At 46.1% G+C, this 15,282-nt stretch overlaps 1 protein-coding gene across 5 annotated transcripts in view; it reads left to right on the top strand.

Moving 5' to 3' along the window:
* Positions 1-15,282, top strand: part of SFXN5 (sideroflexin 5) — a gene marked incomplete at both ends in the record, with an annotated part of 122,007 nt that overhangs the window by 4,993 nt on the left and 101,732 nt on the right. For 4 of the 5 annotated variants that reach the window (XM_080711011.1, XM_080711010.1, XM_080711007.1 and 1 more), the window contains one exon: positions 7,085-7,153. The exons of the other annotated variant lie outside the window; for it this stretch is intronic. In XM_080711011.1, coding sequence (XP_080567137.1) covers positions 7,085-7,153 — 69 coding nt within the window. The remainder of the gene's footprint in view (positions 1-7,084; positions 7,154-15,282) is intronic. 5 annotated transcript variants of the gene reach the window in all.

The raw sequence follows: 15,282 nt of genomic DNA, 5'->3' as shown, positions 1-15,282 counted from the left end.
ACACACACACACACACACACACACACACACACACACACACGGCTTTAATTTAACCATAATATTCTTTGTACCCAAAATAATTATTAATATTAAACAACTAGTACCTAGTCACATTTCCTAAGCTGTCACTTAATTTTTTTTTATTGCAAAATTTGGGATTCAACCCAGTGAGGAGACTCTACCTCTGAGCCACTGAGCTACACCCCAACTTTTTTCCTTTTTTTTTTTTTTAAATAGAGTGCCACTGAGTTGCGGAGGGCCTCACTAAGCAGTTGAGGCTGGCTACAAACCTGCAATCCTGTCTCAGCCTCCCAGGTACTAGGATTACAGACGTGTACCACCATACCCGGCTTGTGTTTCCTCTTCTGAATTCGCTCTTTTCTTTACTTTCTACTAAGATACTGACTTAGCAAGTTTGGGGCCCCAGGACAGGAAACACACAGGCCACTTCTCATTTGTTTTCAATCTATCCAGAACTATTAGTTATTTTATTTTTGGTACTGAGGATTGATGTTTCAAAACAAAAAATAAAATAGGGCTGGGGCGTAGCTTAGAGGTAGAAAGCCACTAGGTTCAATCTCTAGTAACACACACACACACACACACACACACACACACAAAATAGTACCTTGATGTCCAGCGTAGTGGTGCACGCTTGCAATCCCTGTTTTAAAAATATAAAGAATAACTCGGAGCAGGCGTGGTGGCACACGCTTGTAATCCCAGCATTTGGGAGGCTGAGACTGGAGGATCGCAGTTCGTGAACAGCCTCAGCTATTTAGTGAGGCCCTTCGCAACTTAGTGAAACCCTGTTTCAAAATAAAGAATAAAAAATAGGGCAGAGGGTGAAGCTTGGAGGTCGAATGCTCCTGGGTTCCATCCCCAGACCCCAAAAAAAGAAAAGAAAAAAAGAACACATGCTTGTAATCTCAGCATTTGGGAGGCTGAGACAGGAGGATTGCGGTTCTAGCCAGCCTCAACTACTTAGTGAGGCCCTCTGCAACTCAGTGAGACCCTATTTCTATATATATGTATGTATGTATAGGTAATAAAAAACAGAGCTAGGGGTGTAGCTAGGAGGTAGAATGCCTCTGGGTTTCATCCCCAGTAATGCAAAACAAACAAACAAACAAACAAACAAACAGCAACAAAAAACTAGTACCTTGAAGGTACTTATATCTTTGAATCATTTCCTTCCTGTAGGCTGAGATATATCCTGGGGACTGGTTTTGCTGTGCAGAGGTGGGGGTCAACACCTTCCAGAATCACTCAGCCAGGTCTTTACACAGACTTGATGTGTGGAACCCAGGCCAGACCAACAGAACCAGAACCCTGATGTCTGGCCTGACTGTGACCTACCAGGAGATCCAGGTGCAGCCTGGCTTGGGATGCCTGGGCTGTAGGTTCAGTGAGGATTTTATTCCTAATCTTGAAAGTGAGTGGTCATTTTGAGGTCTGGGGCAGGGGGCTGTCAGTTCTAAGGGCCTGCACCTCCCAGCGGCCTGTCCCTGGGGAAGGGGCAGCCCTGGCAGTGGGAAGGCAATCTGCTACTTTTGAGAATTAGCTGATGCACCTTTTCTTGGTGAAAGGAAAGGGAAGGAATCATTTGGCTGACTCATTCTTTGGGTAAAGAAAAGGGGAAGAAAAAAAAAAATCCATCCACTGAGTGATGGAGTGAAAATGGGACTCAATTCTCTAGGTATGTGGGGGTGGCAGGAGGGGGGAGGACTGGGCGTTTTACACTGTTGAGAAACCAAAAATGAACTCAAACTTAGAAAGTTACAATTTCAAAAAGGACTAGTACAGATAAAGCCATTGTTTCTGAAAAGAAATAATGTTTTTCCCAAGGACCAGCTGTGGCTACAGAGTATCAGAAGATCCTCCTTTGAGTAAGCACTCATTGAGAAATCTAGTTCTCTAAGTTCATGGATTTCCCAGAAACTTTGCTATTTTTTTGCATCAGTAGAAATGAGATGTCTACCAGCTGCAGATATAAGCCACCTTACCTGAGTCGACCCAGAGTGCTCAGCTTCATATAAGGAGTTTCTAGTTCTCCATTCCACACTAGTCTTAACCTTGTGGTTTCCATGGAAACGAAACCCTAAGCTCAGACCCAAGTTGATCCTTCCTCGAAGCCTCACTTTGCTGGAAGTGATCAATATTTCAATTTTATCCCACCTCTGCCTATGCTAACCCAGTCTTTTCCCGGAGAGGCATGCCACCAATTCCTCTGCTGTTGGCTTTCCTTGTTGCAAAAAGTCAGTAAGCCTGTTTTTGTCAGACTAAAGGCTGGCCCCTGGAGGATTCAGGCCAACCGGGCTGGGATTACCCTGTGTATTTAGCATTCCAGCTCAGAACCCCTTTCATGAATCGCAGGTCTGTATTTCCAAGAGTTTATTGAAAAGTTACTCTGGGGAAAGGCCTTTATTTAACTTATCTCAAATGCACATGACCAATATAGAATCTTCCTCTCCATTAATACACTGTGCCCCTTGCTTTCCTTATCCTGGTTAATAAGTATTAGCCTCTAACTAGAAATCTGTTCTTCATCCCCTCCACAGTTGGTAAGCCTTGGTGTAACTCATGGTCCCAGCTCAGTGCTGGGCACACAGTAGGTCCTCGTAGCTAGTTGAATCATGAACCAATGAAGGGACCACAGGCTTCCAGTGTGGCGTCTGACTGTATCCTGCACACCTTCCCACTGCCTCCCGTAACCTTATTTGCTCTGTAAACTCGGCCTCCCTCCTGTCCCCGCTCCTCTGAGATGCCGCCTTAACTCACTGGAGGAAGAAATAGGAAGAAATCGGCACGTCCCCAATGCTCCTTGCGATACTTCATTTGAACACTGATCTCAGCGTGTGTGGTTATTTGTTTACTTGTTTCTTGTAGCTATTTGTCTCCCTTGGTGGCTCAGAGCTCCTGGAGGACTCCTTCTTGGTGACAGTCCCTGGGCCCTGCGCAGTGGGAGGTGGTCATGTCTGTGGAACAAAATGCTGGTTCTGGAATTCTCCCCCAGTAGCTCTGGTGGAGAGTGATAGGAGAGGGCTGGCAGACTTTGACGGATGGAGACCACAGGGCAAGCCAAGGCTGGAGGTGTCTGCCAGGACGTCTTGTACAAGTTGCTCCAATCAGGCCATTCCCTTCCCGGCCCCAGGCCCTGCCCCTGCTCATCCCCATTCCTCTTGGACCACTAACTTCCCATCCTGTTCTCCCACCAAAGCCCATCAGAGGGCTCCACCCCCTCTGGAAGCCTGGAGGCCATTGGCTGCTCGCTAGCCCACTCATCAGGTGATCTGTGCAGCCCCTTCTAGGTGGGGAGGAGACCTGGAGCAAGGCGGTAAGGGAGGGACGGGACATTCAAGACCCCACATCCTTCTTTGGGAACTCTAATGAAAAGGGCTGGGGGTATAGATCAGAGGCAAAATTGCCTGCAGTTCAATCCCCAGGACCCCCCAAATACATGTATATTCTATATATCATATCTAATACTGTTTTATAATTTTAAAGTAATTTAAAATTTAAAGTAATTTAAAAGATGTAGAAATAAAAATCACCAGCCAGGAGCAGTGGCACATGCTTGTAATTCCAGTACTTAGGAGACTGAGACAGGAAGATTGCAGGTTTGCAGCCGGCCTCAGCTACTAGTGAGACCCTGTTTAAAAATAAAGAATAGCCAGGTGTGGTGGCGCATGCTTGTAATCCCAGCATTTGGGAGGCTGAGACCGGAGGATCGCGGTTCGCAGACAGCCTCAGTTACTTAGTGAGGCCCTTTGCAACTCAGTGAGACCCAGTTTCAAAATAAAGAGTAAAAAATAGGGCAGGGGGTGTAGCTCGGAGGTCAAATGCCCCTGGGTTCCATCCCCAGACCCGCAAAATAAATAAATAAATAAATAAATAAATAAAGAATGCCGGGCATGGTGGTGCACGCTTGTAATCCCTGCGCTTGGGAGGCTGAGACAGGAGGATCATACAGGTTCGAAGCCAGCTTCAGCTACTTAGTGAGGCTCTCAGCAACTTAGTGAGACCCTGTTTCCAAATAAAATATAAAAAAGGTCTGGGAGTATAGCCCAGCGGTAGAAAGCCTCTGGGTTCCACCCCCAGTACCACCAAAAAAAAAAAAAAAAAAAAAAAGAATGAAAAATAGAGCCAGGCATGGTGGAGCATGCTTGTAATCCCAGTATTTGGGAGGCTGAGACAGGAGGATCACAGTTCAAAGACAGCCTCAGCTACTTAGTGAGACCCTTTGCAACTCAGTGAGACCCTGTTTCAGAAAATAAAGAATGAAAAAATAGGGCTGAAGGTGTAGCTCAGAGGTAGAATGCCCCTAGGTTCAATCCTGAGTATTGAAGAAAAATTACCCATAATCCTATTATCCAGAGGCAATCTCTGTTAACTCTTGCCTTGGAAAAATAAGGGAAACTTGCATGGACCTTTTGCCTCGATCCGCCCATTTTCAACATTTTGTCACATTTTCTTGTTACTTTCTTTATCCATAGGCTATCAGAAAGTCTGGAAACAGCAAATATACATGGTATAATTACAGACGTCTTTAGTCTGTAAAAGTAAAAAATAAAACGATGCTATCTTCATTTTCAGATTTTATGGCTGCCCTTTATATTTACACCTGCTCTTTGCCCTCAACCATTTGAGAGTAGGTGCCACCCGCTCATCCCTTAATACTTGAGTGAACGCCTCCTAAGAACAAGGACATTCTCTTTTTAACCATATCTGTTATTATGTCCAGAAAATTGAACAAAGATGCGATACTTACACAATCTATCATCTATGTTCCAATTTTTCATTTGTCTCAATAATGCCCTTGGAAGCATTCTTCTCTCTAATCAAGAAGCCAACCCCAAATCACACAAAGTAGTCAACCCTCTCTTTAGGGTCCTCTAATGTGAATCCATTTTTCAGTCTTTCTTTGTTTTCATGACAGTGACATATTTGATGAGCAAGGCCAGTTATTTTATGAAATACTCCTCAACTTGGGCGTTGTGTGATGTTTCCTCAGAGATCAGATTCAGTCCCTTGGAACCCATGTTGGGGATGCTGTGGTCTTCTTGAGTATTCCAGCTTGAGGCTCACAATGTCTAACTGCCCCCAGTCCTTTTGACATGCCCCCGTCACTCTGATGGGACTGGCACCTCCTTACTCTCTGGAAGAGCAAACATACCAGTTCACCTTTTACCGCCCCTGCCCCTGCCCTGGTCCAGACACTTCCCTAAGGAGTGCTGGTTCTTTTGGAATAAGATCTGATTGTTTGTGGTGAGATGGAACTCAGGGGCATTCTACCTTTTTTATTTTTTTTGGTGGTACTGGGATTCCTGGAAACCCTTCTATTTCTGAGCTACACTCCCAGACCTATTTTATACTTTTTTTTGGGGGGGGGACAGGGTTTCTTAAGCCAGCGTGGCTAGCTTCGAACCTGCGCGATCCTCCTGTCTCTGCCTCCCAAGCGTGGGGATTGCAAGCGTGCACCACCACGCCTGGTGCATTCTACCTTTAAGCTATACCCCCAGCCCTATTTATTTTTTTTATTATTCCTTTTTTTTTTCCCGCTGTACTGGGGATGGAACCCAGGGGCATTCTACCTCTGAGCTACACACACCCCCTGCCCTATATTTTTTGGGGTTTTTTTTGGGGGGGGGTTTGCGGGTCTGGGGATGGAACCCAGGGACATTTGACCTCCGAGCTATACCTCCTGCCCTATTTTTTATTCTTTATTTTGAAACAGGGTCTCACTGAGTTGCAAGGGGCCTCACTAAGTAGCTGAGGCTGGCTTTGAACCTGTGCGATCCTCCTGTCTCAGCCTGCCAAGCACGGGGATTACAAGCGCAAAGGGCCAGGCATGGTGGCACACACTTGTAATATCAGTACCTGGGGGGCTGAGACAGCAGGATCCGGATTCAAGAACAGCCTGAGCTGCTTACTGAGGCCCTCTGCAACTTAGTGAGACCCTGTTTCAAAATAAAGAATAAAAATTCAGGCTGGGGGTATAGCTTGGAGGTAGAATGTTGCTGGGTTCAATCCCCAGCATCACACACACACACACACACACACACACACACACACACACACACACACACACACGTAGGGTGCAGAGGGTGCTCCATACAGGTGGGGCGGGCCCAGTCTGTACTGCCATTCTGAGGTGCCTTGGGGCCTATTTCTGAGTCTTTCTTGGTTAGGGAAAGGAAAGAAGTTGACTGCAGGGTCTGCGGTCCTAGTCGGCAAGGGAGGAGGACATGGACGCTTATGTCTCCTTCACTGTGTGGAGGACGGTGCGTGGAGAGCAGTGGGCCCTGGGGAGGAATTTGGGGTAGTGCCTAGAGTGTAGTGAGGCGTGAGCCCCCAGCGCTTGCAGCCGTCCTCCCGGTCCCCGAACTTGGCACCGTCTTCTCCCCTTGAGCTTGGCTTTGCTCGGCTGGCTCCATCCCCAGGCAGAAGGCCCCGCGGCAGTGGCAGTGGCGTTGCTTGGTTCCCTTTCATTGTGCTCCGGTGCCCGTGGCCTGCTTAGCACAAAGCCCTCCTTTTCTAGGCCCTGGCTGTGGGGCGAGGGTGGGGGAGCTGGACCCTCATCCCGAGCCTTACAGCAGCTCCCGGGCTATGGTTGAAAGAGGGCCTGTGGGCTGTGGGCTTGCACTGTCCTGCATGGGCTCTGCCTATGGGGACCTTCCTCGCTGAGGGCAGAAAGGGACCTTAGAGAGGGGGCTGGGAGGGGCAGACAGCATCCTCTCACCCTGGAGTTCCTAAGCCAGGCCAGGAGGCTGGGAGGTGGCTAGGGAAAAGGTGTCATCTACAGCCTGTGTACCTGCTGATGCTCGGGGGTTCCTGAAGGGCTCAGATAGATCTCAGGGCAGTGGAGAGGAGGAGAAGAGCGGGAGGCCCCTGGGGGAGAAGCAGGGACATCCATCGAGGGTCTCAATGGCCTGAGTTGACTCCACGAAGCCCTCGGCTGAAATGGGGCTCCGTGGGTACTCATCACCCACATGGGAGTCCTGGGGACCAATCAAATACAAGCCATGGGTGGGTCCCAGGACGGTGCACAGCTGCTGACCTCTCCTCTCCACCCTCTCTCCAGACATCCTTCTACGGCCGCTTCAGACACTTCTTGGATATCATCGACCCTCGCACGCTCTTTGTCACTGAGGTGAGTCGTGGCTGTCTCTCTCCCTGGAGGCCCCTTGGCCTCTGCACCTCCGCACTTTGGAATATGTGGGCATCCGAAGGGCCACAGAGGGTGGGCCTGGGGCTGAAGAGGGCAGGGGAGCTGGGCAATGAGAGGAGGGGACGTAGCTGCCCATGTCACTGTCTCCGTCATCTCTCCATCTATCTAAAGTCCATACACCCTGCTGTGTGCTCTTTCTCATTATTTCATTTGGATCTCAGTTTTCCTTCAAGATAAATACATGGTTGTTATTATTTAAAATCTTAATGGAGCCGGGCGTGGTGGCGCACGCTTGTAATCCCCGCGCTTGGGAGGTGAAGACAGGAGGATCGCGCAGGTTCGAAGCCAGCTGCGCTGGTTTAAGAGACGTTTCCAAAAATAAAATAGGTCTGGGAGTGTAGCCCAGAGATAGAAGGGCTTCCAGGAACCCCAGTACCACAAAAAAAAAAAAAGAAAGAAAGAAAGAAAGAAAGAAAAGAAAAGAAAAAGAAAAAGAAAAAGAAAAAAATAAATAAAACCTTAATGGAATTTTGATGACGATGATGATGACGATGACGATGATGTATGGTGCTGGGGATTGAGCCTAGGGCATTTTACCTCCAAGCTATACCCCCCAGCCCTATTTTATGTTTATTTTGAAACAGGGTCTTGCCAAGTTGATGAGCGTCTCACTACTTGTTGAGGCTGTCCTGGAACCTGCAATCCTCACAAGTACTGGGATTATGAGCGTGCACCACCATGCCTGGCTCCTTGATGGAATTATTACTAAATACACATGTAATATGCTCATTATAAAAGTTTAAATAGGCCGGGCGTGGTGGCGCATGCTCCCAGCATTTGAGAGGATGAGTCAAGAGGATCGCGGTTCGCAGACAGCCTCAGCTACTTAGTGAGGCCCTTCTCAACTCAGTGAGACCCTGTTTCAAAATAAAGAATATAAAAAAACAAACAGGGCTGAGGATGTGTCATGCCCCTGGATTCCATCCCCAGTACCACCAAAAAAAAAAAAAAAAAAAAAAAAAAAAAGTTTAACAAATAGGGTAGCTCAGTGGTAGAGCTCTTGCTTAGAATATGTAAGGACTTGGGTTTGATTCCCAGGTCTGGTGTGTGTGTGTGTGTGTGTGTGTGTGTGTGTGTGTGTGTGTGTGTGAAACAGCAGAGATGTATTTAAGTAGAATAGAAAGGTTTCTTTCTTTCTTTCTTTCTTTCTTTCTTTCTTTCTTTCTTTCTCCTTTCTTCCTTCTTTCCTTCTGGGGATGGAACCCAGGAGCATTCTATCTCTGAGCTATACTCCCAGCCCTATTTTTTTTTTTTTGGTGGTACTGGGGTTCCTGGAAGCCCTTCTACCTCAGGGCTACACTCCCAGACCTATTTTATACATTTTTATATTTGGAAACAGGGTCTCTTAAGCCAGTGCAGCTGGCTTTGAACCTGGGCGATCCTCCTGTCTCTGCCTCCCAAGCACGGGGATTACAAGCGTGCACCACCATGCCTGGCTCTTTATTTTATTTTGTTTTATTTTATTTTATTTTTTGTGGTACTGAGGGTAGAACCCAGGGACTTTACTCCCAGACCTATTTTATACTTATTTGAAAACAGGGTCTCCTGCCGGGCTTGGTGGCGCACACTTGTAATCCCAGCATTCGGGAGGCTGAGACCTGGAGGATCACAGTTCACGGACAGCCTCATCTACTTAGTGAGGCCCTCTGCAACTCAGTGAGACCCGGTTTCAAAATAAAAATAAAAAATAGGGCAGGGGGTATAGCTCAGAGGTCAAATGCCCCTGGGTTCCATCCCCAGACCCGCAAAAAAAAAAAAAAAAAAAAAAAAGAGAGAGAAAAAAAAGAAAACAGGGGTCTCACTAAGTTGCTGAGAGCCTCACTAAGTAGCTGAGGCTGGCTTCGAACCTGTGCGATCCTCCTGTCTCAGTCTCCCAAGTGCTGGAATTACAAGTGTGCACCACCATTCCTGGCTCCAGCCCTAGTTTTTATTCTTCATCTTGAAACGGGGTCTCACTGAGTTACGAAGGGCCTCACTAAGTAGTTGAGGCTGTCCACAAACGGCAATCCTCCTGTCTCAGTCTCCCAAATGCTTGGGATTACAAGTGTGCGTCACCACGCTCAGCTAGAAAGGTTATCTTTCAATCTTCCTCCTTTCTCTCTCTAGGTAAAAGTCATTAATGACTTTTGACATCAGGTTTATTAAGACAAAATTTACTGTTTTTAGATGTATAGTTCTGAGTTGGGGCAAGTGTATTAAGACATGTGTACACCACCACAACTGGTGTAAAACTGTTCCACCACCCTCATGCTTCCTTATAATCAACCCCTCCATCTATTTTCCATTTCTAGAATGTCATATAAATGGTATCCTACAGTGTGCAGCCTTTTGTGTCTGGCTTCTCCTTAGCAGATTGCATTTGAGCCTCATCTGTGTTGTTGCGTGTACCAAGAGTTCATTCTTCTTATCTGTGTGTAGTGTTCCACTGAAAGGATGTTCCAGAATTTGTTTTTCCTCTCGCTTATTGATGAACACCTAGGCTTTTTCCCAGTTTGGGGTTGTTATGAATAAAATTGCTATGAACGTTCTTTGTGTGGAGGTATGTTTTCATTTCTTTGAATAAACATTTAGGAATGGGATTGTTGGCTTATATGGTAAATGGTAAATATTTATATGGTAAATATTTAATTTTATCAGAAGCTGCCAAACTGTCACTCAAAGTGGCTATACATTTCACATTCCTGCCAACAGTGTACACGAGTTCCAGTTGCTCCACTTCTTCACCAACACTTGATATCATCAAATTAATTTTTTTTGCCATCCTTTGAAGGATTAGTTTTGGGGGTCTGGGGATGAAACCCAGGGGCATTCGATCTCTGAGCTACACCCCTGCCCTATTTTTTTATTCTTTATTTTGAAACAGGGTCTCACTAAGTTGCGGAGGGCCTCATTAAGTAACTGAGGTTGTCCACGAACCGCCATCCTCCTGTCTCAGCCTCCCGAATGCTGGGATTACAAGCATGCGCCACCACGCCCAGTTGAAGGATATTTTTCAAAGCTTTTTACATGTATTCACAAGTATGTGTCAGAATGTATGTATAAAATATCAAAATATTTATTAAACACTGTAAGGAAGACAGTTTGTAAACTTTTTTTAAAAATTAAGAAAAAAATTTAATGGTACTAGGAATAGAATCCAGGGGTATTCTACCTTTGAGCTACATACCCATTCCTATTTTATTTTGAAACAGCTTCTGGCTAAGTTGCTGAGGCTAGCCTAGACTCTGCAATCCTCCTGTTGCAGCCTCCCAAATACTGGGATTACAGGGTATGCCAATATGCCCAGCTTGTAAACATTTTTAAGTAAAAATTATGCATATTAATAGAGTACATGTGATGTTTTAATACATGTATACATTGTGTAATGTTCAAATCAGAATAACCATATCTGTCCCTTCAAAGAATTATCGTTTCTCTGTGATGAATTTGTAAGCATGTTACGCGTTTTAGTTCACCTGATTAACTCAAAGCCACCCTAAAAGGACACTATTATACATTCCATTTTACAGGTGAAGAGACAGACAGAAGTCAAGTCTCATGCACATGGTGCTGGCCAGCGGTAGGGTCAGGTTATGCCTCTAGACCTTTACTCTCAACCAATTTGCTTTCTGTTCAGGGTACTTGGGTTTAGGGCACTCTGGAGATTTCTCAGCCAGCAGAAGAGCTGAGCTCCAGCCAAGGCTCCACACACCCTGACTCAGGTCACAGACTGAGGCAGCATCCCGGTTGGATCACACTTCATAGTGCTTCTCTGTGCTGAGCCTTGGCTTTCTTCAGCCCTGGAGTTGACCAGCTCTGGGAGAGAAGAGCTGAGGTGGGGCGAAGCACAAGGTGTTTGCTACCTGGGCCTGGAACCATCCCCAGTGTGCTTGGATAGCAGCCCAGTATAGGGAGAGTGGGAATTACCCTGATAGGGGTTTTCCACTGCATCTCAGCAAGGTCAGAGGGCTCAACACAGATACTTTACTGGCTGGTTTTATTTGACCTTCTGGGCTACTCCCCCCCCTTTTTTTTGTGGTACTGGGAATTGATCCCAGGGGTGCTCTACCTCTGAACTACATTCCTAACTCTTATTTTCTGTTGTAAAATGGTCTTGCTAAGTTGCTAAGGGTCTTGAATGTGACCGAGGCTGGTCTTGAGTGTGTGATCCTCTTACAGGTGTGCGCCACCACTGCGCTTGGGCTACCACCTCTGAAAGGGAAGTCAGCAGTGCTTACAGACCCTGTGGATTCTTCTAAGGAGGAATCAATGCGATTATATAAAAATTTGGAGCCAAGCGTGGTGGTGCATGCCTATAATTCCAGTACTTGGGAGACTGAGACGGGGGGATTACAGGTTTACAGTCAGCCTCAGCAACTTACTGATACCTTGTTTTATTTATTTTTATTTATTTATTTATTGCAGATCTGGGGATGGAACCCAGGGGCATTCGACCTCTGAGATATACCCCCTGCCCTATTTTTTATTTTGAAACAGGGTCTCACTAAGTTGCAAAGGACCTCACTAAGTAGCTGAGGCTGTCTGTGAACCGCGATCCTCTGGTCTCAGTCTCCTGAATGCTGGGATTACAAGCATGTGCCACCACGCACGGCTCTGAGACCTTGGTTTTTTTTTTTTTTTTTTTTTTTTTAATAGGACTGTAGTGTAGCACCAAACAAAAGAAACTACTTACCTAGCCTACATAATATGTCATCCTAGAAAGTTCCAGAAATATACAAAGCTGGGCACAATTAAAGTTCTGAAATCCCAACATAAATATCACCAGTTTGGTAAAGGAGTCAGATGGAAATGTTAATGGTAGATTTTATGCACATTGAGAAATGGCAGAAAGGAACTTGGGAGGTGGGAGGTATGTTAGCCAGCTTTCTGTCACTGTGACAAAATACCTGAGCAAATCCATGTGGAAGGAGGAAAGGTTTGTTTTGACTCTTGGTTTCAGTCTGTGGTCGCTTTGCCCTTTCAGCCAGTGGTGAGGCAGTCTATTAGCTGCTTACCTCATAGCAGCTGGGAAACAAAAGAGAGTGAGGTCTGGGGTCCCAGTATCTCCTTCAAGGGCACACTTTTCTTAACTTTCTTCCACGAGCAGAGAGGGGCTGTGGGCACAGGTGAGCTGCTGCAGGGCAGCATGCCCCCTGTGCCAGAGGCTCCCCTCCTCCCTCCTCCCAAGCCACCATTCATTCTCAGACCATTTCACTTTATTCTTCTGTTCCTTGATTCACATCTTTTCTTACTTACTTTTTCTTTTTTTCCTTTGGTGATCCTGGGGGTGGAACCCAGAGGCTTTCTACCTCCAGCTATACTTCCAGACCTATTTTATATTTTATTTGGAAACAGGGTCTCACTAAGTTCCTGAGAACCTCACCAAGTAGCTGAGGCTGGCTTCGAACCTGTGTGATCCTCCTGTCTCAGCCTCCCAAGCGTGCGCCACCACACCCGGCGCTTACTTACTTTTTGAAAGACCCCAAGCTGGGCATGATGGCAAACACTTGGAATCCCAGTACTTGGGAGGCTGAGACAGGAAGATCGCAGATTCATGGCCAGCCTCAGCTACTTGGTAATGTGCTCCACAACTTAGTGAGACCTTGTTTCAAACTAAAGAATAAAAAAATTGGGCTGTAGGTGTATCTCAGAGGTAATATGCCTCTGGGTTCAATCCCCAGAACTGAAAAATGTATATATACATCATATGTATATCTCCAGGGGCATTATACTTTTGAGCTAGACCTCCAGTCCTATTTTTTATTTTTTATTTTTATTTTGAAACAGGGTCTTGTTATGTTGGTGCGAGTCTCACTACTTGCTGAGGCCATCCTTAGCCTGAGATCTTCCTGTCTCAGCCTCTCAAGTACTGAGATTACAGGCATGTGCCACCATTCCTGGCTGAACCCAACATTCTTATACATGATCAAACCATTTATTTATTTGTTTGTTTGTTTATTTATTTATTTATTTATTTATTTATGATAATGGGGATTAAACCCAGGAGCATTCTACCTGAAAGATATAAAGATATACCCCCAGCCCTTTTTGTTTGGGGTTTTAAAATAAACTCCTGAGCTGGGCATGGTGGCGCACGCTTGTTAAAAAAGAAAAGGAAAAAAAAAGAGAGAGAAAAAGAAATAGAGTCTTGATAGTTTGCTGAGAGTCTCACTATGTTGCTGAAACTGTCCTCAAACCTGCAATCCTCCTGTCTTAGTCTCCCAATAATTGGGATTACAGGTATGTGCCACCATGCCTGACTTAATAATTTAAAAAAAAACTTATGCCTGTTTTACTTCTAATTAAAATGCCAAATAAACTCAAAATTTACTACCTAGAAAATAATAATAATAAGGGTAACAGCAATGTTAGAATAGTTTTCAAATTTCCTGTTTCCTCCCCTCATCAGAGATCTGATAGGCTTTCCAGAAAGATGTACACCTCCCTGTCCTGAGTTGGGGATTATTTTGAAGAATACCTGCTGCCTGCTGGCCTTTTAGAAACTTTCTGCTTCCAGAAAGTTTCTTTTCTTTCTTTCTTTTCTTTTTTTTAATTTTTTATTTATTTATTTATTTTTTGTGGGTCTGGGGATGGAATCCAGGGGCATTCTCCGAGCTACACCCCCTGCCCTATTTTTTATTATTTATTTTGAGACACAGAGGGCCTCACTAAGCGGCTGAGGCTGTCCGCAAACCGCGGTCCTCCAGTCTCAGCCTCCTGAATGCTGGGATTACAAGCGTGCGCCACCATACTTGTAAAATCTGGCCCTGGCCCAGGCTAACAAGGCAGTGAATGACCCCAGCCTTCACTGGCTCTAGCCCATGCAGGCTCTTTGGCAAGGTCACCGCTATTGCTACAATGAGATACTTGGAGCTGCCTGCCAGTCCTGACCTGAGCGGGGCCCTTGACCTGTGGGTGCAAAGCAGGCGGGGCTCCTCCACCCCTCAGCCCACAAACCACAGCCTATGTGTAAAAACACTGCTTCCCTCCCCGGCCTGTGGTGGGTGTCCCGGAAGGAAGCGTGGGGCAGCGGCTGCCCAGCTGGAGGGGACCTGGGCAGCCCATGTGTCAGTAGGGTGGGAGGACATGGGAGATGGTTCTGGAAGCCAGAGGTCCCCGAGGTAGCATGATCCTGGGCAGCGTTCGCCATCTGGTGACCCGGTTCTGAGGGGCAGAAAGTGAGTCAGTGGAGACTCATCTCGAGAGAGTTTTGCAGCTGTTTGCTTGCAATTTATAACCAACCCAGCTTTAAAAGAGATTCCAGCTCTTGTATGTGTAATGAGGCGGAGGAAATTTTACTCGCCATAATTCCTCTTAGGAAGAAGGCTGCCTTTGTTCTAAGAATGCTTTGAACAAGGTTTCGGAGGAGGAGGAGGCTGCTCTGTTTGACAGAGGGGAAGAATTGTGCTTTCTGATCCTAACAGGAGAGAAGAGAGAGAAGGAAGAAGCAGAAGAAACAGCGGTAAGGAGAGTAAGGAACTGGGCTGAGCTGAAAGCCCGTGCAGGAATGCCACCGTGGGGCGTGGCTGGGCACCTATGAGGTCCTTCCCTTTGTCAGAGTTGCTGTGAATTTGCACTTTTGCCCCCCAAACACCGTTCCAGGGAAGTTGTCAGCAGTCTGCCTGACTCGTGCAATCTCTGTGAGAGTGGATTTTGGGGGATCCTGAAGTCCATATGGTGTGCGGTGTCAGGTCCAGGAAAGAAAGCCACCAGGAGCTGGAGGAAGCCCAGGGGAGAGCTCCGCCTCCCACTAGGCCATGGGATGAGATGGAGATCCTTAAGGGATGCTGGACCACGTGGGGTCTGAGTTACTCATAATTATGGACAGAAGATGGAGGGCATTTGCTACTCTGAATTCAGTAATGACCCAAAGGTTGGTATGTTCTCTTCTTGAAAGATATAGAAAACTAACTGAAATAATAATACCAACTCAGTACTAATATTGGCATAGCAATCTGAAACTATTGCGAGTGTTTTGTAGAATAAAATAAATAAATAAATAATACTGATTTTGGAAGCCAGGTTTTCACTGTGGGAGTCGGGAGATAGAAGTATAGGAAATAGAGTCGAGA

Source organism: Muscardinus avellanarius, assembly GCF_963383645.1.
Source record: "Muscardinus avellanarius genome assembly, chromosome: 15".
Classification (NCBI taxonomy): Eukaryota; Metazoa; Chordata; class Mammalia; order Rodentia; family Gliridae; genus Muscardinus; species Muscardinus avellanarius.
The sequence above is the reverse complement of the archived record's forward strand: the minus strand, read 5'-3'. Positions and strand labels throughout refer to the sequence as shown.